This window comes from Stigmatopora nigra, chromosome 10 (genome assembly GCF_051989575.1).
Source record: "Stigmatopora nigra isolate UIUO_SnigA chromosome 10, RoL_Snig_1.1, whole genome shotgun sequence".
Taxonomy (NCBI): domain Eukaryota; kingdom Metazoa; phylum Chordata; class Actinopteri; order Syngnathiformes; family Syngnathidae; genus Stigmatopora; species Stigmatopora nigra.
In genome coordinates this window covers 11,496,173-11,518,623 of record NC_135517.1, presented here as the reverse complement: position 1 = coordinate 11,518,623, position 22,451 = coordinate 11,496,173, and the positions used below count along the sequence as shown (strand labels likewise).

Here is a 22,451-nt window from a genome sequence, read left to right as displayed (position 1 = left end):
AAGCTTAGCCCGTGGCAAAATGAAAAACCCATCCGCAATCAAGGGGGATCTGTTGGATCCCCTAATTTGATTGCTATTTTGGATCACCTAATTTGATTGATATCTTGGCCAGAGTAATTATGCACAAACACACTGTACAACATAGAGAGGATTCCGTCAATGATATAGTCAATGGCTGCCAACAGACAGTAATTTCGGGGATCAACAGTTTCATCAATGAGCTACTCTTGGTGGTCAGTGCCAAAAGATCTAAAAGAAATCGATTGCATTATTTTTTGAGTTCTGCTTAGTGAACAAAGAAAGTAATCACTGAATTGAAAAGACACTGTGATAAAATCATGCTGTGTCCCTGCATATTTTTCGTGTTTACCAGGGCCACTCTAGGTAAGTGTGATTAACCCTGCATGAGTCAGATACCCGTATTTTGCAATTGAAGGCTTCTTTTCAACTCCTCATTTAGCCGCTTTTTTAGTTTTATAGCAATGACACAACAGACATCTTGACACGCAAACCTGCTAGTTAAAAGACTGGCAGGCGTCTGCAGTCAAAATGTCTCTACTGACAAGAAAGCATATTTAACGCTGCCTTACCTATGAATGCTCATGCTATTCGCAGTAGAGTCGATGGAATGAAGGTACAGTTTGCCTTTAGTATGGCTGAGGATAAGGGCTTCTGATAAAGGTCATATTAAGAACTGTAGTAAAGAAACTGAGTTAAAACAATCTTTAGATAAGATAAACCGGCTACGAGGATTTAGAACATTCTTTCCGCATGTTTTAATGTTTACTGAGTCAGGGGTGGTCTTCAGTCAGGTCCAGAGAACTTTTCTGCCACGGCCAACCAATATTCAGGCTGTCAAGTTGAGGGATATTACAAATATATCACCGTGGCAATGACTGGTATTGACGCCTGCCTAGACTAATGCAATGTGGATTTTCCTGTAAGGTCACCAGAGTGACGCAAAACCTCTGTCTCTAGTGTACAAACTGAGTCATCTTTCTGAATAAAATACGAGACCCGACTTCTGCCTTATGGCTTTCAGATGTGTGTGGTCCTGGTGAGCAGTTGTTTAAAAAACAATCAACAGAAGCTCGCATCTCTATGTCGGCTGACTTTTATATTCGTTTGACAATGCTAGTATTCTATTTTGCAACATGCCAGCAGTAAGTACTGTAACCTACTGTAAAACAACTGAACAGAAGTACTGGTTTAGTTCCGAGCTGGATAGTGATATTTCCTAACTACATTGAACCGATTCTGTTCTCGTAATGAGACCAAATCTAGATCGTGTGTCACACCTGAGGCAATGACGCCAACTACAAATTCACTTTAGATGCTCTTAGTTTGAGGAGAAACAGGAGTACCATGAGAAAGCCCAAACAAGCATGAAAACAACTCGCAAATTACCAACAGAAAAGGCCCAGAATTCATGCCAATGTCAGTAGTGTCCTCAGTAGCAATATGACAGGCGACTTCCCATTTGGTAGCATAGTAACAGTTGCCGTAATCCAACAGACTTGAGCCAGCCTGCCTTCCTCCTGTCAAGTTTGAAAATGGGTTAACAATGTTATAAACATATTCTCCATCCTGTAGTATTGTTGGGACAACTTGTCTTAGATCTACCAGTATCTTGTTTTATCACACCCACGGTGACACAAATGGCAGAAATCTGAGCCAACAATTTGATTTCAGGATTCCCTGTCATCAATTTTGAAGTCCAAAAGGTCAAAGTAATATTTTGCCTGTGGATTCTGTGTGATGGGACTGTTGCATTTTGAGGAAACTGTCACTCCATTTCCATTTTCAATGGGCATGTTATTTTTGTAACCATATCACCATTTTATCCCCATCAAAATAATGTCAAATGGAAAAACAAGTCTTAGGATTTCATTTGATTTGAATATTTCTATCATAACTCATCATTTTAAAGGATATCCCAGATTCTCAAAGTCTGATTCTGTTCAACCTTCAGTCAGTTATCGAGCATTCTATAGAAAAGCGATTAAAAAACTGGAGAGGAAAAAAAAATGTCCAAATGTCTCAATTTGCACCACCTACCAATTTGAGTGCAGCAAGCAATCATTCCTGTCTTTGCGGAAACAGTTTGTCAAGAAGTCACGGAAACCTCCAACCCATTTTAAGTTCAAACTGATACATGTAAATTACAAGACGGGCTTTTATGTACTGTTGAAAAGAAAATAAGTTGAACTACGTCAATAAATTGGAGTCAACTTGAAAGGATGAATCACACAGATTAAAGGAGCTCAACATTTCCATCCGTAGGATAAACACACAGGATAACTGGAATTAAAAAATGGACAAAACACAGGCGATGAACAACTTGAACGGGAGAACTGCCCCAAAACAACAAAGCAAAAAAAAAAGTCACCGGACCTGAGTCACTTACTTAGAAATGATGAAACGGTAAACGGCAAAACATGTATTTACGGTGGCTTTGCGAGGCACGAAGAAGAAAGAAAGAACTAGAGACAGATTTGCCTGAGATGACTGGGCATGTGGGCCGCCACGGCACCGAACCTGTGCTTAGGAGGACAGACACCCCGAGGGCAGGACCACAGCAGCTGGTATGTTTCTATAAACAGGCGGGCCGACCTGGTGTGATGTGCTCAGCAGATGCCGTCTGTCCTCGGGAGGAAGTAATTATTGAGTCACGCCTCCAATTTATAGCGCACTTCAAATCATCTGGTGACTGACAGCCTTGAAGGGTGACTCACGGATTTAGTAAAAAGATGACAAAAGAGAAAAAAATGGAATACCCAAGTGTACAAAAGAGACGTAAACATGCCTTTTGCTACAAAGGAGAATTTAGTATTGCTGAGAAAATGTAATGTATGGAAACAATTTCGCATTTACACCCGTCTGGCTGCGCCACGCTTGCCCTCCGTCGTATGGCTCTTGTGCATCTTACATAAGGTTTGACCTGGTAAAATTCCACAGCGCTGGCTCGCGCCTCTCTCTTCCATCGTCCAAGTGTTACGCTCGGCAGCGACAACAATTTCTCACTGTTTAAATCCAGCCACCCACTCAAGGGATGTTTTTACAGCTGCTTACAAGCCGGGCGGCCTCACTTCAAACGAGACTTTGCCTTTAAGAGAGTCACTCGTTCATCTGGATACACTCGCTGTCATTGTTTTCGGGGGTCCTGGTCTACCGCTCTGGAGCTTCTCCAGAAAGATTCTTGCGGTCCACCGAGAGCAATGTTAACCCTTTAAAGGAAAACTTTAAAAGACCTGGCATCCACATGGGCATTGCATTTTAGGTCATTTATGTTCTGATTATTTAGATTGACTCCATATCATTGCCATAAAATTACAAATTAAAAAAAGGCCATAAATAATACTCTAAACTTGATTAAATAAAATAGCATTCGTAAGAAAAAAGTTTATTGTTCTAATTCTCTTTTTTAATATACACATTTAAATATTCAACACATTTCAATCAAATCAATTATTGCAGGTATATGTAGTAATTCATTTACTTTATTTAAAAATATATAAGAAAATATTGACTTTTAACTGCTCTTGGCAACAATTGGTGTCCAAATCGTTTATTATGGGTACACCGGGAGTGAATGCCAATGTTTCACTTTGACTATTAGTGATTGGTCGCTGTCAAGCCTCCCAGTCAAAATAGACTGGAAATTGAGCACCGTCAGTGACCGCCAATGAGTGCCTAACGAAGGGTTAAATTCTCCCCGACGACTGGCTCTTGGTTGTATCACATCATCTTTTGTTCGCTATGAAATTTTATGGATGGCGCACAGCTCATTTAGTTTCATTTGACCATAGACAGGAAATGTCTCACAAGAGTTACTCGAGCAGGTAAAAATCATCAATATATAATAAAAGAACAGCAGGAGAGCAGACTAACTGTGAGATCACGCATTAGTTGCCTGATGAGTCAGAACAGAGAATGACAGATGAGAAATATTCTTTTGCTTTTGGATGTAAAACAAAACTAGCTTATGGCAAATCCAGTTCTGCTCTATCACTTAGAACCACTTGAAATTCAAGTGCAGTGAGTGTATCATCAATAAAGAAGATTAACCCCCCTATCCTGGATGATGCAATGTAGATGTTCAGTCTGGAAAGGGTCAAAAATAAGAGGGAGAGAAAGAAAAAAAAACTGTCATTTAACTACAGTAAGTAATATCACAGCTGCGTATTTTGTTTCTGTGTGAACAATCTATCTGGATATATTTTTTTGACATAGCTATCTCAACAATCTAATCGCACGCCTCGACAGGGCTCGCGTTGCAAGGTGACTGAGGACGTTCCATCTTAGTTTTTACTGGTGCAAAGTCACCGTTTAAGCATGCACTGTACAAATGTGTGCCGGTCAAACAAGTGTTGTGTAACCCAAGGTGAAGGTGAACAAGTCCAAGGATGGACAAATTAATCACCCTGCTGTTTAGACAAGGTTGCTGTGTCTTCCTTTATTTGTTTCTGCTATCTGTTGGCGATGTGTTGACCAAACTCCAGTCCTACTTAGGAAATCTATTTTATTTCTATTTGTTTTGAAAGAAGTTTAGCATTATTTGGTACACATTATCGATTCTTCTTGGCGAGGACATGACACAATGAATACTACTCTGCTACTTGTAAAGAGTTCAGAAAGAAAATCTGTCACTATTTGTATACACATGCGCATATATACACATTCACATATATATATATATATACATACACACATATACGCATATACATGTATATACACATACACATATATACGCATATACACATACACATACACATATATACACATATATACACATATATACACATACACATATACACATACACATATACACATACACATATATACACATATACACATACACATATATACAGATACACATACACATATACACATATATACACATTTATACATACACATTTTCTATTTTTATAATTTGTTTAGTGAAATACTTCGTGTTAAATTAACACATGAATTATACACTATAAAAATATTGAATATATCGTAAAAAAATACAGTTTGGATACAATTCAACTTTGAGTCTAACGTCAATGCAAATGGAATTTGACAATATACTTCATGCTAAACTAATAGTTACAACAGACTGTTGGATATAGTAATAAATATCATCCCCAGAAGTGGCTTGCACTTGCCCTTGTGAGCTGTGAGCACAAGGTAAAACACTTCTCTTGTTTCTTCATCTTTACATTTTAAAAGTACCCTATAAAATTCTCCCACATATGACAGCAATCAAGTCTCACTGCTGCTTGTCCACAATTTCAAGTGAGAATAGCTTTCAAGGGCGACCAATCGTTTTCCCTGACCTGCAGGTTATTAGTCAATCCAAAGTGCAAACATCAATCCTCTGGTCGCTTGTAACTGTTTCTGCTCGATTGTTGTAGTACGTCTCAGGGTCACTTTTTGACTGTTAACTTCCAATGTTCTGTTATAATTATTAGAATAAATTGCAAATAAATAGCCTATAAAGTTAACCCAACTAATATTTATAACATTGGCTTTTGTGTGGAAGTATCCGAAATAAATGGCTTGTGTGCAAAGGCCAAAATTGAAAAAAAAGTCAAAATAATGAGCTGTATTATATATTTTACATTTCATAAGGTGAGCACAAAATGTGTTTGTGGTTGTAGATTTGAAGCTGTTCATAACTACTTCAGAATGAGAACTTTTATTCATCTCTAGCTTTTTGTATATCATATCTCATTTTAATACACAGAATGTGTGCGATTTGTTTGTGTATATCACCTTTGCATCTCTGCACATGTGCATGCAGCACAGTTGCAACACACTCATGGAGCACACATACACACACACAGGCTGAAGACACAAGAAGAACGAGTTTTACAGCTGGGAGGAGAAGGGCTGCTTTGTTTAACCCTTTGCAGGTGGAAAGCACGTGTCTGGACTGTCATCAAGATTGCTACAAGAATAATATTAAAACATTTGAATTGGTTTCCAAAGTAAGACCCTGATCTTGCAAAACAAAAGCTCAACATTTATTAGGGTGGATTTGGTGGACATTGAAGACAATTTCAAACCTTGCGCAGCATAGGGAATAGTATACTATATATAGTTTGCCACCATTTATTCATCACATTTTCCCCTAAGCAATTTCCTATAATTTGCAGTGAATTATGTGTGATTTTCTTCCAAAGTTATTGTTAATGTTTTTGATGGTTCATTATTCACTTCCATGGATGTTTATATTTGTCTACTAGAATCGAACTGTGCACTGTAACTGATGAGCAATTCTTTTTTTTTTAAACAGGTAGTCATTAGTCAGGTTCTTGTAAATCAGGGCTGTCAGACTCACCCTTGTCACGTGCCAAATAATACTTGTCATTATGACCACCATTATTCAACAAATTGAACACTTATCAAATGAATTCACATTTATTTTTTTCATTGATAAATTGCTTAAAATGGACCAAACCATTAATTAAATGGGACAAATACAACAAGTATGGGTATGCGACTCTATATACATACTGTGTAAAAAAATGTAAGTGTCCAAGCCATTTTTTTGCTCGTCATTTTTAACAATAAGCCAGTTTTCTCCTCTCATTGTTTAGAACTCAATGTGTTGAAAGCAACCCCTGTTCTATTGCTGATCGTAAAAGAACAAACTTTTTTTTAAGATAATAGAAGACAGTCTATTCTATCTTTTGGGAGATTCAGTTCTTAGTTTGTGACAGAACACAATATAAAGGACAGTAGTACGCTGAACCAAAAAGGCGATAGACAAAGCAGATGTTCATTGATCTTTTTAAACAAACTATTGGAACTTTGACATTTGGAGGCAGATTTCTTTCTATACTGCAACAGGTGGTTGTCGTTTCTGCTCGTACGGCAGAATTTTCAGCAAAAAAAAATGAGCACGGATTAGCATTCTGTGGCCGGATCGGGCTAGCTGACAGCTTTGACTGTGCACGGAGGGGGCTGGCTAATAATTTGTCAGCGGCTGTGGGGGTGTGAGGCCAGCATGTCAACAACGGGCCCAGTGTTTCTCAAGCCAGCAATGGAGATTACACAGCCAGTCTGATCTGACCACTAGGTGGGTAGAGGGGAGTAATGAGAGGGAAGTGCTTGGTATTCCTCTTCGTTTCTCATGGAAGTGCAAGCTTCAGAAGTAGCAATGTGTTCCTTTTTGCAAAATAATATCAATGTTGTCTCAACCTGAGATATGTTGTGCAATCATTTTTGCCTCCTCTGCAGGTTAGCCCATAAAGTGTATAAACACACAAAGGCTAGCCGTGCAATTCTTCAGATTTAAGGTGATAATCACCGATTAGATCGCTGCACTGTGTTCCTGGGTGGTATTAGGTTACTGGAAAACCTCCAGGTTTGCTTGCTGCATCTAAAATGCTTACTGCTTCCATATGCATTTTCAATATTTATGTGCTTTGGGTTGGATTTTATGATTGAAGTGCTGCGGGTGAAGCAGATATACAAGACGCAAATCTGACACCTACTGGTTGAGGTGCATGCAGAAATTGTCCACCAGAGAGGAAAATCACCTGTTTTGGGGGAAATTTACAGAGGCTCAAAGTGGTTCTCTAGTTCATGGTCGGCGATGCAGTCGGGGAATTGAAAAAAACAAAACAAAAAACAAAAAGATAAGGCACATCAAAGAAAGACATTGAGTCATAACAGCAGACTTGCGTCAAGATGGCAAAATGAGATAACTAGGAGAATACCTCCTCTTATATCTCTGAACGGGCTATGATACAGCTTTAAAAATGGCGAAAAGATGCATGATTAAAAAAGATGCTGGTTTGCAAGCGCTGGAATTGCACGTCATAATTGTGCAAGTGAGGACATGTGGCAATTTCTTGCAGAAAATGAAATTAACAAAGCAAAAGCAAAACAAAATCCATGTTGTTTAGGAATATTCAGTCTCGTGTACGTCTATGGAAATATATCCAGAGAAAATGTGTCAATTTGACTGCACGGGTAAAGATTATGAAAATGTTGATGCAAACTGAGGTAGTGAGGGGAAGACAATACAAACCAAATTGAAGAAGCAATCCAAACACATTTGTGTTATTGAAATTAAGGTCTCATCTTTTTTCTTTTAAGGTCTCATCGGAGAATTAAACAGGCCACAAACAAATGTCAGGGAAATTTGGCCGACAGTTAAACAGTGCTTGCATGAACGAACACAGTTCAAAACAAAAGCAATTTTATTCACACATAGTTTAGGAAGCTTAGGAAGAAGGACATAGTAAATGAATTGCACATTTGATAGGACTTATGGATTGTTCATGAATCAAGTCTTAAAATAAGTGATTAGATAATCTTTAGGTACACGTGCATAGAAACAGGAGGAAGTAAAATGGAAACGTAAAATACAGAGTATTACTGCCTTGTTTCAGAAGTCATTTTTCACAGAGGATAAAGAATATATGCAGGTAATTGTTCAAATAAAAACAATAATCCTTACATAGCACGGATTTTACATTCACTACCATCACCCACCTCCAAATTTTGCATGATGGCTTGTATTTGAGTAAAGCTATTAGAAATTGAAGGGGAAAATAGCAGGCTCACCTTACAGGTGAGTTTGCATGACAAAATCCTTCATGGTACACCTGCGAGTACTGAGCGCAACCTTCCAGCCTGATTCAACACACCAAAGCAATATGGCTGTCTATTTTTCTCTGTTGGTACTTCTAAGGGCATTTAGGCTGATCTCTATGTCTTCACCTGCATGGTTTCAGAACATTTCTACGAGCCTCTTCAATTTATCAGGCGATATTATGCTAGGTGGGCTCTTTGCCATCAACCAGTTGAGCAGCAACCTTAGCCAGAGGACTGAGCCCAACGACATCAGCTGTGAAAGGTAAGTTAAAAATCATTTGACTTAATAGGTGAGGTATGTATGATTATCATTTTAGAAAAAAATGGTTGCCATATTTTGTGATTCTTTAATTCTCTCCCTAGTTTGAATGAACTGGAACTGGGACTTGCAGTAGTGATGAAATTTGCAGTAGATGAAGTCAATGCAAACCAATCACTGCTCCCCGGCATCAAGCTGGGTTATGAAATCCAGGACACGTGCAGACAAACTGCGGTTATTGTCAGGCCTGCCATCTCTTTTTTAACAGCCAAAAACAGCAAGGAGCTGTCAGTGCAGTGCAACTACACCGACTACGAGACAAGCGTGGTGGCCGTGATTGGCCCCTTAGACTCTGAAATGGTGTCGGCCATTGGGAAAGTTCTGGGATTCTTCTTAATGCCGCAGGTTTGGTTTTTCATCAATCTTCAACTATTTTAATGACTTATAATCAGAAGACTGGATGTAAATTACGACTAACGTGTGTGTTTTCATGGTATATTAAGTTTCATAAAACATGACCAAGAGCTGAAAATGGTCTAAAAATAACCTATATTTACTGCTTCCAACCAAAATGGTAGTTTTCATGCAAGTCAAATCTTGACCAACATGTCTACCAAATTACTGCTTAGGCTTGATACACACCGAGAAACATAGCCCAAAAGTGACTAAACTGGTACTGTCGCCAAACTGGCTTAATTTTTTTATGAAAAATTCAGGAATAGATTTTACAGTAAGACCTTTACATCGTTCACTTTTTTCATCCTTCAAGGAAATGTGAAATTATATAAATCATAATGTGGCATGAGTACCACTAATTGGTACGTGGGCTTCCACTAGTGGTATTCTATAAACTGATTGAATTAAATATTCCAACAATATTTTTTTTTAATTCGCCATAGTACATTCATCAAATACAGTCCTGTCATATACAACTTAAACTGGAAAATATTCGGATTTGCTTTTTCTGAGTTGTTTTAGTTATGAAACGACGGCAACACGGAACACTGTCATGTTAGAAGACTTCATTGAAACGTAAAGTTCCGTTTGTGTTCCCACTTTAGATCAGCTTTGGTGCCAGCAGCAACAAATTCAGCGACAAGCGTATCTACCCGTCGTTCTTCCGCACGGTGCCCAGTGACACGTTGCAGATTGATGCCATGGTGCTTCTGCTGGAGGAGTTTAAGTGGAACTGGGTGGCGGTGGTGGCCAGTGATGAAGAGTTTGGCCAACAAGGTGCACAGGAATTCACCAAAAAAGCTGAGTCCACGTCTATGTGCGTGGCCTACCAGGGCATGATTCCAGTCTACACCGACCCAGTAGAAACAGTCCAAAATATTGTCGACAACATCCAAGCCACCAAAGTTAAAGTGGTGTTGGTCTTTTCTCTTCCGGATCCAGCTGAGGTCTTCTTTAAAGAGGCAAGTGAAGACTTAATGTTTATACAAAAGAAGACACTCTTGATGCTGTATATAAATGGATAAACACATAAATATTTTTCTCCCGTTTTTTGTGGTGTACTGCAAAAACCGCAAAAAACGGGAGATTATTGTGAAAGTATTTCTGCAGTAATCCCCCGATTTTTGCGGCGTACCACAAAAACCCTTACAAAAAGGGGGTTATCATCAAATTTGCAGGATAGGTTTGTAAAAAACTATCATTTGCTAACGGATTAGCAGAGAGTGATGACATTTTGGGCACCAGGGCCAACAGTGTCCACACTACATGGACATGTTTTGAAATGGACTGCTTTAATTGAAGAAAATATTATTATCACTGAGCCCTGACACCCACATATATATCAACAGCACATTTTTAGGTCGTGTATTTGTGCACCAAGTGTTAAATTTGTGGCCTAAATTACCCCAAAATGTATGTCCTCGTCTTCAGTAGATACACTTACGTGCAGTATTGGTCTTTAATTGTCTTAATTTTGGTAATTACCCATTTTTGATGCATTAAATAATTACAATTTATACCCTTCATTTGTAGATTATCAACAGGAAAATAAAGGGTGTGTGGATAGCCAGTGGAAGTTGGGTCTTTGACAACCGTCTAACGTCCATCCCCGCTATGCTAACCATTGGTACGGTCATCGGATTCACTTACAAAACAAAGAAGCTGGATTTGCTCCCGGCCTACACAGAGGTTCTTTTTACCAAACTGAGCGAGCAGAAAAAGTCTTCCTACGATGCACCACATGTCCAAAATCCCTGTCCACAATGTCGGAATTTGTCCCCTGCCAACGTGAGCTTGGTCGTGGATCCAGCCGTAAGGAGAGTTTCTTTTAGTGTATATGCCGCCATCTACAGTGTGGCTCAGTCATTGCATAACATGCTTGGGTGCAATTCTTCTACTTGCAAATGGGATGCAGAGACGAGAATTCTTCCTTGGAAGGTGAACCATAGTCGTCGTAAAGATGCTCTTTTGGTTTTGTTACTAACAAATTCATGTGTTTTTGTTTGTTTCCGCAGTTGTTGAGGGTGTTGCAGAACACGTCTTTTAATATAAATGGCAAACACTTAGTGTTCGACAGTAGCGGAAACCCCAACATAGGATACATTGTGATCCAGTGGGTTTGGACCGACTCAAATTTGGGTTTTCTGGTTGTTGGAAGCTTTGAGGAAGAGCTCCGCATTAACAAGTCTCGTTTCAAATGGCACACTGAAAATGTACTAGTAATTCGTTACCTCGTTTGTCTTTATAGTGTTATTGTTGAGTAAACAACAACAAAAAACTGTGATGCCATTATTTTTGCAGGTACCAGAGTCTACCTGTTCAGCAGCATGTGGGATCGGTCAAGTCCGAAGAGTCAAAGGCTTTCATTCGTGTTGTTTTGATTGTGTTGACTGTCTGCCAGGCACTTACCAGGCCAAAAATGGTAATATTTACATCTAGTAAACACTTTTTTAAAAGCAATCTGCAAGATGGTCTACAAGTTAAGTTTCAGCTACCTCTGAAAGTAAAAAAATATTGATCACATCATCAATTCTTTGGGTCCCATTGATGGTGATGGGAACCAGTTCAAATGGATTGAATGTCTATTACTGTCAATGTCTGCAATGTCTTGCTTATGTTGTTTCTGTCCTTCTTGTTCTTTCTAGAGGACATCCAGTGTACCCCATGCCCAAAAGGCCAATGGTCAGAATCTCTAAGTACTAACTGCAGCAAACCTACCTTTGAATTCTTGTCCTGGAACACACAAGAAGCACTTTATCTGGCAATAGGCGGGGCATCGCTGCTGCTGTGTCAAGTCGGCGTGGCCGTCATTTTCCTGCGGCACTGGCGCACCCCCATGGTGGCGGCCTCTGGTGGACCCTTGACCTTTGTGGTGCTTTTCAGCCTGATAGGAGCCTGCCTTGGTCTGGCACTCTTCCTGGGGCAACCAAGGGATGCACTGTGTCGCATTCAGCTGCCACTCATCTCTATTTTACAAACAATTGCCCTCTCTGTTATCACATCCATTTCCCTGCAGGTGAGGAATACAAAACACTTCCACCATATTAACATTATTTAAAAAAAAAGAAAATTCAAAAATTCCTGGAGGTCCAAGATAAATACATACGGAAGGATTTACTAAAGAAATATTTGATTGATACACCATGTATTTTTTCAATATCCACATATTTTATTTATTTATTATTTTCCCTTCTCCTGCAACCCAGATATTCCTAATAACAGAATTCCACGACCGAGCCACTCGTCATCTTCAAACACTTCGAGGTCCCGCGTGCTGGATGTTTTTGATCATCTGCTGTGCAGTCCAGGCCGGTTTCTGTGGCTGGTTTGTCCAAGAGGGCCCATCGTTGTCAGAGTACATCGCCAATATGGAAATCGACTTCCTGAGGGCCTTTCTGTCATGTCCTGTCATACCGCTGGTCGGACTGGCCTTGATGCAAAGCATCAACATTTTAATGGCCCTCGTTTCCTTCATGTGCACTTTCATGGCGACGCAACGGCTGCATCAGTACTACCTTGCCAGGGACATAACCTTTTCAACGTTAATATACTGCATTATTTGGGTTTCCTTTGTTCCCATCTACATGGGTCTGAATGAAAGAAACAGCTACATTATTTTGATATCCTTCAATATGCTTGGTAATTTTGGATTATTTGCAGTTTACTATTTCCCAAAATGTTATCTTCTATTGAGGAAACCTGAGCTCAACACTATGGAGTACTTTTGTAACTTTTTGGAAGGCAAAGCTAATGTTGAGCCACAGATTAACAGGGAACAAAACCAATAACTACAAAACACTGTAAACAAAGTGTGTCATATATTCTGAATATGATGAATTATATTAGGAAATTAATGTTAATATTGATGTCATCTAGTGAAGCTACTCTTTTTTTTCAATATGGGCATACAGAAATGTATCAATAGTCACATATAGGAGACATTGTGTGCTTTTAGTGGTTTTTAATTGACTAGTATTGGTAATGGGCCAAAAATAAATTGTATTGCTTATGCACAAATCACATTTAGAAATGTAACATCATGTTTAAATATTATATAATTCATTTCACATGTACTACCACGTTGCAATAAAATGTATCTTCGGGATCCATTTAGAAAGACACAAAATAATTGTCCCGTTAATATAACACCAATTTACCACATTAACACATGCCACTCCCGCGATGCATACTGGGAAATGAAGTTTTAAAGTCCTTAGCAACGGTTGCTACCAACTGAAGTTTGGTGTTCGAGCCGAGACAAATTCTTTCGAAAGAGCGCTCCGTGTTTTTGAATCGGTAAGGTTACTTTTCATCAGATTTCCAAACGTCACACTTACAGTAAACTTTTAACAGGGTATCTTATAGTCGGAAACCTATGGTGACTCGTGATTTAATTCGTCATCATATCGTTTTTTTACGTGGGTATTTTTGGCTGTGTGAGTTTAGTGTATTTTTTTTAAATTAGCATACGGTGAAATTCAAAAATGTACCGCCAAATAACTACTGTTTCCATTTTTTTATGTCCTGTAGAGTGCAGTATAAACATGTCCAGAAGAAGAATAGGCAGACGTGCCCTATCAGACACAAGTGATGTAGATGTTGATGGCACAGGTAATTCATTTTCATTAATTAATTATTAATATTACATATTATTATGTTAATTATATCAACAGAATTGGAGGTAGCCAAGCTACTAAGACAGTACAGAATTATGGATGCAGACAGGCAGGCCTACAAGATTCAGGCCCAGCAGCAGATGCGCAAACAACAGTGAGGGCAAAAGATCACCAGTGTTATTCATTTTCTATTATTTTTTTTCCCCTAAACTGAATGACTATTTGTGTCGCAAGGCAGGAGATAGAAAAGCTGACAGCCGAGCAGAAGGAAATGGAGCATAAGCTTAGTGCTTATAATAGCCTGTCCCGTCAAAAAAAGGACAAAACGAACGCAGAGAGAATTAAAGTGCTTCAAGAGCAGAGAGAGCGACTGGATGAAGAGTTGGAGAAGGAAACTCAGCATCAAAGAGAGCTACAAAAAGAGGTGAAGACAAAAATTGAAGTTATATATTGGCTTCAGGTCATTTGCGGTGCCTGACAGACTGCCTTTGCTTACCAAAAAAAATCTCCATCTTCATTCCTAATAATAATATTTTTGTGATTTATGTGTCTTGTGGACAGATTTCTAGCATGGAGATCAAGCTGAAAGGGCTGAGGAAAGGGAACTCCAGCACAAGTGACATCCAAAGGTCTGCACACAGGCGGAATGAGGAGGCCTTGTGCACTCTTGAGAACAAACTGCAAGGAGTGAGAGTCAAAGCACCATTTGTTGAGTAGATACACTTATTGCCAAAACTGTTGTGAAGCTTATGCATTTCCACAGGGGTTAACCAAATTTAACGAGCAGCTGACCAAGAACAGTCGCCTCCGGGAGGACCTACAGACTCTTCAAATCGAACGCGTACGTTTCATGCGACTTCACGACAGGCTGCTCCAGGTGAGATACTCAGAAAGTTTCCTAGCAACAATTGAATAAAACTCTGTGCTGTGACTGGTTGCTTGTTGTAGGAGTGTAAAGACATGAGGAGGAAGATAAGTGAAGAAATCCACCTGTCCAATGCAGCCCACGATGCCAGGCAAGACCTTCAGTGATAATGGTTGTCATTTCGTAGGGGGTAGCAGGGTTGGTTGTCACGTTTGCGATAACTTCACTATCAGAGAGTGGTGTTTATAAAATCAGTATTTAAATAATCAGAATTGTGCCAGGAATAAATCAATCTTGACCTTTAGCATTTGCTTTTTAGGTCAACTTTAACTAATATAAGTTCTTCACTATTTTTTTATTGGATTTTACACATTTGGTTTTGCTCATGTTTTATCATTAGAAAATATGAGGGAACAGCATACTAATTTGATTCACAATCTCAAGATAGCCAGCTGTATTCTTGTTAATGCTCCTAATTAAGATGACTACTGTAAATCGACAAAAAATCACCTATGTTTCATTCAGAAAAATGTCATATTTTTAATGCAGTTCCCCCTATTTTGTGCATTTAGGGTGGAGGCTCAGTCCAAGTTGGCGATGATACGAGAGAAAGCCGAGAAGGAGCTCTTTCAATACAACACAGAGATGAGGGAACTTGAAAGGGTTATTTCACACGAGTGCAGTCTCAAAGACTTCATTACCGCAAAATACAGCCAGAAAATGGACCAAGAGAGAACAGAGTCTGGTCAGAGCCATATTTCAGATAATGTTTTATTTTGGGGAAGCCATTCTTTCTTGTTGTGTTTTCTCATATCATTTTTCTTAATAAGGTTTAAAGGAGCAAAGGACGAAAGAGTCGACTGATGAATCACCGGATGACTTAAACGTGTTTTTTCAGAAAATTCAATCTGTCACAGGAGAGGAAGACCCAGAAATGATGGTCAGCAGGTTCATCCAAGGTACGTCAGCTCCTACTATGCTCTAGCTTTTAGAGTTAAATAAAATTAAGGTATATTTTGAACCCCTGCTTAATCACTTAGGCGTCCAATGACTATTGTAGAACCTTTTGTGCACTTTGCTGTTTTTCTATGCAGGTGAAGACCGTAACTTTGCACTCTTCAATTTTGTAAACGAACAAAACAATGAAGCAGAGTTGCTGCGGGAGCAAATAAGCCAGGTGACTTTGTCATCTCGCACTGTGTGCCTTTCCCCTCATCTTATCCAATGTGTATATCATTCAGATTCAGGAAGAAATGAAGCACTTTCAAGAGAAAGCTTTGCGACAGGAAGAGGACTATCGCTGCTCACTGAGAGACGTGGATGAACGGCGGAAACAGGCCGAGTTACAAACAGAAGACTTTGAAAACCGTGCCGTTATATTGAGCAAAACTTTGGAGGAAGTTAAAAAAGGTGGCTTTAAACTCCAACCTTAAATTTTGGTAAGTAGCCCATACTTAAACTCTCACAGGAGTGAGCAGCCTCGTCTCTGGAGTGGAGTGTGAAATGGAGGATGCCATCAATGACAACAACATCATGCAATATTTGAGTGCGGTGGAGCAGAAGACCAACCAGCTCCTCAATATACAAACTTTTCTGGATAACAAGGTAATATTTTTGGAATGTATTTCATTCAAACTTGTTAGGTATCAAGAGTAAACATATGTTGTTCTTGATTACAGGAAATTGGCAAAGAATGCAACTCGGCCGATCTTCCCAAATTTCTTTTTGGCCAAGACTCAGAGATGCTCCAAGAAAATGTTGATATGCAACCTGCAATCCATAGGTTTCAGCTTTTATTTTATATATTATATATTTTTTACACGTACCATCACACTGGCAGACTTAGTGCTGACGGCTGTGGTCTCTGACATTCCCAGTGGAGAATTTGACGTGGACAACTTGCTTGTCACGGATGAGGAAGAGCGGCCGCTCTCACAGGGGGAACTCCGCAAAAGAATTTTGGAAGGGGTGAGTCATATTTCAATAAAATAAATAGAACATTGCTTATACTCTGTTTTGCCTGAGAAAAATATTCCATTGCATGTCTTTGTATTGTTCATAGGTTATGCAAAGAGAATCTTTAGGGTCAAAGTTGGCAACAAAAAGCTTCAGAGCAAGTACACGCATTCTGGAAGAAACCCCAATGGTCGTGTAAGGTATGTATACATTCAAAGTAGAATTATACTGTTAACTACAGTGTTTTTTTGTTTTGTTTTTGAGGAAAAGGTCCCTTTTTAAGGTAATTTACAATTTGTTAATTTGGATCTAATTAGTTACAGGGCCATAAAGAGGTCCTGGTAGCCAGCTGGGCTTTTAATGTGTAAACGGCCATCTGGCCTTGGTCAGTACTGTGAAAGTGTACTGTTTCAGTACTTGACTCTGACTGCTATGCGCCAATACAAAGGTTGGGGGCACTAAAAGCTTTTGTCATTCTAATTGACATGCTGAGATTTGGATGTGCTCCATGAGTGAGAGGATTTTTGCAAGTCCCATGGCATAGGACCTTTTTTTTCTTTTTTTATCAAGCTTAAAATAATCAATATGTATTGCCATGAAGGTGGAAAGGTGATATACAAGTATAAGTCAATTTACTGATTAATGAATTGTTCACCTCAAATTGGGGCTAGCATATGGTTGGATTTCTAAACTTGGATATGATGTTGTAGTTTTTTCCTGAAAACTTAATGTAAAAGACATTTTATTAGTCTATTAAGCAACAAAAGGTACCCTCTGATTGGCTGTTGTCATACATTTACATAGACCAAGTTTGATTGAGTAAATGCACTTCAGCTAAATACCAAAATAAATGTAGTATTTTTCACAATGGCATAATTAATCAGCTCCATTTGAAGCTGCATTTTGGCAAGTGCCTTTTAATTTTTAAAAATGAGATTTACTGTCGTAATACCATGGTTTAAAAATAGTTTCTAGGTATACTCATTTGTTACCTATACTTTTTTACTAATAACTCATTTTGTCTATACAGAATTTATTTAAATCACAAAACTATTCACATGTCTAATCTCATGTTGAGTTTTTTTTCTATTGAAATGTCTTCTTATCTAAACAGCAGTTTCCTGAAAAGCTAAAGATGGTGATTTATTTTAGGAGGCTATAGTTGTCCCTCAGCCCTGTGAAACAATTCACTAAGCAAGTTCCTATTTTGGGTATTAAAACATCACATGCAGTCCTGAAGTATTTGGACAATGGCCATTTGTAAGGATTTGAAAATGTGTTTTACTTGAAGCTTTCAAAATTGTAGAAATGTTGTCAGCCAACACTTGTTCAAACAAGAACAGGCACGAAAATGGGTCAATCTGATGTAATGAACTGCAGCTTGTGTTGCTTTAAAGGATTTTGATAGGATGTGGAACGGTTACTCCAGACATTAGCGACTGGTCGATTGATGGCTTGGTGGGCTTATTTAAGATAAACCCACTCGCGGCCTCTACCAAAACAGATTACAGGAGATAAAAAGGGGGCGCCATGGAAAGAGCGAGCAGGCAGACGTGATGGAGGAGAGGCTGGCGTCTTTGAAATTCTACTCTCGCCGCCAACCCCTCCTCCGCCCTGCACACGGCCCTGCATCTCCATAGAAACCCTCCCTTTTTAATCGCAAAACAAGCTCATTTCCTGCTCTTGACAAAGAGCCTTCAAAGCTCACGTTGACCCACCTACTGCAGACACTTAGATATCATATATACACTTAGGTTTCTTATGCTTTATACAAACCAAATAGACGGATGGCTCACTTGTCGGCCATGTTAGAGATCATTGGAGTCACTTAACATTAAAACTATGAAGCCTGCATGTTGAAATGACAGTAGATTTCTCCATTTTCGGCCTGCTTCCTCATCAACATCAGTGCAGTAATTTTCAAATAATTATGTCATAAAAACTTCTGTCAGAATAAAAGCCAACTTGAAAGAGTTTCACAGAAACCAAAGCATTTGTAAATCCGCCAAGATTTTAATGAGCAAAGAGTACTTTGGTGGAGAAAATAGTTCACTTCTGTTGCAATATGGCTGCTATTAAAATGCTGACTCCACCTTTTGACATCTAGGCTATGTAACCCTCCTCCACACACACACACAAACACACACACACCCCTGCCTTTGGCACACAATTCCACAGTAACATTTTTTATCCCTTCCTACTTGGCTACTTCTTATTTACACACCTTGATTGGCTCGATCATCTGGATTGGTCACTTTTCTACTGTGGTGTCACTTTACTTCAAAAAGAGAGGTTTTTACCCATGGTGTCCTTATGGGACCCCACTGCGTCTTTCCGCCCTTGTTTGGTTCTCGGAAAATAGACTATTGCCTCACAATCTAGGTTGGAAAGTGAGACTGCCCTTCTTCTGTTTGTTTATTTGGGAATGTTGCCAGGTAGTTTCCCAAGCCTGCTCCCAGAGCCCGTCCCTCCCATTGGCGTATGTATAACAGCCCCTAATGCTACTGCCACTGCCACCACCAGCACTCTTATTACACCCCTCCTCCTTTTCCCTCACCCCTCATCTCGGGATGTTGCTAGGCAACCACCCACCCGGAGACCATTTCCCGACGAATCAGATGGGTGGACACATTTTCAAACAGTTTTTTTTTCTTCCCCTCAATCGAGTCAATCTTAATATATGCAAATAACATTCTGCATATCTCCCTTTTCTATAAATAATTCTACATCATGTTGAAAGATGGACCACTGGGTGGCAGCACAGAGGGTTTGTCGTAGTGTTTTTTTTCTTCTAACCGCTGTTGCTAAGCAATGCTGACTGTCTTGTTTTTACCTGTGAAAAATTGGATGATATTCCGGGCACCATTTTGTCTTTGTGTTCGCCGCAATCCGGCTTTGGATTTCGGAACAGGAGTTTCGATAAAAACCTTGCCCTTACTGCGTAATATTTGGCTCCCGTTTGACTTCTTTGTATCAGGCTGCAGACAGGAAATGTGCACTTGAGTGATTAGGCCTGCAGCTTTCTTGTCTGGCACTTAGCTGACAGAGGAGAGAGGGGCCTGTCCTTGTTTGCTAGTATGGTATCGCCCCCTTTTTTTCCCTATGTTGTTGTTATTTTTGTTGTGAGTTTTCACTAGCAAAGTCCCCATGACACCGCCCCCTCTCCCCTCCATCTCCCTTGTGAGCGACTCCCTCGTTTGCTTCCCTGGTTGCTGTGCAGATGGCTCTTTGTTGCCGTTGCACAATGGCGCTAAGGTCAGCGCGCCTCATGCCATCAGCGCGCACGCTGAAGTTCTCTCCAGCTGCCTCTCGTCTTTATTTGAAGTTTTTTTGTTTTGTGCACAACTAAGTCGAGGCACACTTGCTCTTGTTGCACTATTGTGAATGATACAACCTCTCGTAGTAGTGTGTGCATAAGTCTTAGAGCCCTGTTAGATTTGTTTCTAAATTAAGTCTCCTAAGGCAGTTCAGAAGAGCAACCGGACTAACCGTAGCAAACCCACGCAGGGAGAACATGCAAACTCCACACAGGTGGACCAGCCTGGATTTGAACCCAGGACCCCAGACTGTGAGGCCAACGTGGTAACCACTCAAACTGCCAGGCCGCCTCTTAGAAAACTAATTAAGTGTAATTAGGAAGGGAGAGTAGGATATCAACCTTTTAAAAATTCAATTTAGTACTGACCAAGACATATTTGAAATTAGGCCATCATCAAAATTTTTATCCAGTAAGCGGATATAGATGAATGCAATGTGCTGGTTGAGTTGACTTGGGAACCAGCTTGTAAAATAGTCACAAATGGTCAACATTATCGGGTCATGTTATGGCTAAATGTAGTAGGTTATGTTCCACTACAGAGTGCAGACATTGATAACGTAGCTATGACTTGAATACCGCATTTCTCCTTATTTCACATCACTGAAAGACAAAATAACATTTGACTAGATCCAACAACTGCCCGCTAAAAGCTTAGCAAATGTTCTAAACTCTAAATTATCTCAACAGAATCTAATGATATGCGCTACATGTCTGTAAGAAGCCGAGTTCTACAGTTCTATGCCGGAATTCAGGGAGCTTACGAGTGACAGAATAATGTTGTATTTTTTTCTAATAACAGCTCCAGATTTTAAGTTGAGCTTTTGAGTGATGCCACCATGGAAGTGTATAGCAAATAGGAAAAGTATCTTTTTTTTTTGCCCTGTTCTCAGTTTTTGTTTCCCGGAGACAGTTGCGATGCAAATTTGTAGCAGGTAGAAACAACATAGAAAATGAACTGATCAAAAATAGAATTTGTCTTCAAAGAAATGAATATGCATGTTTTGGGGTTGTGGGAGTAAACCGCTACAAGGGACATGCAAAATCTACATAAGAAGGCCAAAGCAGAGTTTCAAACCTCAACCTTAGAACCATGTGGTCCTCACCACTTGGGAACCACGCTGCGGCAATAACCGCAGGAGAGGAAATGGCATAAAAAGCAGTTTAGAATAGGATCAATATAAACAATATATGTCAATTATTGCGTTTTTTAACATTTTCCATTGTGAATGTTCAACAACCAGCCAGTCAGTCCAATCTCAGGAGAAACCCACTGAATGCAAATGCACCATCTGCTGCGCAATTCCAAACACAAACGCTTATTCATCACTAATGTTATAATAGTCCAACCTCTTAAATTATTCACAGTATCACAGGATACTACTCCATATTCTCAAGAGTGTCAACCTAGGCCGGTTTGTTTAAAAGGCATTTGAAATGAACCGATTAAGGTTTCATGTTCTGTGTCTGCATCAGTGTCACATTTTTCCCAATATGGCAGCACATGCCGTCAGGTCGCGAGGTTTAGGGGCAGGAAGGGGCAGGTAGAAAGAAAAGCGGGAAAAAATAAGGGAGGAGTAACAGAGTAGGAGGGTGCTTCTTGACAAACTTTGAGAATTACTGGAAATTTCCACTTTCACACAGTCTACTAGGGGGAGGAGCTAAGAGGTGAAAAGGTAGTTTGAACTCATCCCCAGTAGTAGGCAAACAGGAGAACTACAGATTAGTGAAATGTAACTTTTTCTGGATTAAATACTTCACTACAGGAACAACAAAAATAACATTGGAGACATCAATTATGGTGGAAAGTCATGGGTGATCTTTTCTGGGCCCAAAATCAGCAGGGATTGGCTTGAGCACCCCCGCAACCCTACTGTGACCCTAGTGAAGATAAAGCAGTTCAGAAAATGAGATGAAGTATTTTGGGAGTATTGTCATGTTAACAAAGTCCACAAACATGAGTAGTCAAATGTATCATTTTGCCACCACTGTGAGATAAAAAAAACAATGGTAACCTTGAAATCAAGGTCCCCTTCAACTGCAATTGTCACTCGTGTTATTGGCGTTAATTAAACCGGCAGTAAAATTCCTTCCACGAGCTTTCCAAGCTTTTTCCCCCCTAAAAGCCAAATGTGCGGCTTCCATCTTTTTCGGTTGCTAACAAGCCTGTCTTAAATCCTTTTCGTCCTCTGGGAACGGTTCCAAACATGCACGCGCTCGCATTTTGCAAATCCTCATCAAAGAGCTATTACTTGGGGGCAACATTAAAAAGGCCAGTCGGCCAAAAAGACCCGCACACGCCTGAGTTAAGCAAGTCGGCAAAGTCTCTTGAGCCAAACTCGATCTGATTTACAGGCATCCGTTTTATTATAAAGAACACTTTAATTG

General features: G+C 39.6%; 1 protein-coding gene across 3 annotated transcripts in view; it reads left to right on the top strand.

The window, feature by feature from the left end:
- tas1r3 (taste receptor, type 1, member 3) overlaps window positions 1-22,451 on the top strand; it is a 51,453-nt gene that overhangs the window by 26,666 nt on the left and 2,336 nt on the right. For all 3 annotated transcript variants that reach the window (XM_077726405.1, XM_077726406.1, XM_077726404.1), the window contains 20 exons: window positions 8,736-8,857; window positions 8,959-9,259; window positions 9,916-10,272; window positions 10,844-11,248; window positions 11,326-11,523; window positions 11,612-11,732; window positions 13,841-13,921; window positions 13,984-14,080; window positions 14,161-14,350; window positions 14,488-14,613; window positions 14,690-14,803; window positions 14,875-14,942; window positions 15,364-15,536; window positions 15,622-15,750; window positions 15,886-15,968; window positions 16,033-16,201; window positions 16,260-16,396; window positions 16,471-16,574; window positions 16,669-16,759; window positions 16,854-16,947. In XM_077726405.1, coding sequence (XP_077582531.1) covers window positions 8,775-8,857; window positions 8,959-9,259; window positions 9,916-10,272; window positions 10,844-11,248; window positions 11,326-11,523; window positions 11,612-11,732; window positions 13,841-13,921; window positions 13,984-14,080; window positions 14,161-14,350; window positions 14,488-14,613; window positions 14,690-14,803; window positions 14,875-14,942; window positions 15,364-15,536; window positions 15,622-15,750; window positions 15,886-15,968; window positions 16,033-16,201; window positions 16,260-16,396; window positions 16,471-16,574; window positions 16,669-16,759; window positions 16,854-16,946 — 3,120 coding nt within the window. In that variant the 5' untranslated portion in view covers window positions 8,736-8,774 and the 3' untranslated portion in view covers window position 16,947. The remainder of the gene's footprint in view (window positions 1-8,735; window positions 8,858-8,958; window positions 9,260-9,915; window positions 10,273-10,843; window positions 11,249-11,325; window positions 11,524-11,611; window positions 11,733-13,840; window positions 13,922-13,983; window positions 14,081-14,160; window positions 14,351-14,487; window positions 14,614-14,689; window positions 14,804-14,874; window positions 14,943-15,363; window positions 15,537-15,621; window positions 15,751-15,885; window positions 15,969-16,032; window positions 16,202-16,259; window positions 16,397-16,470; window positions 16,575-16,668; window positions 16,760-16,853; window positions 16,948-22,451) is intronic.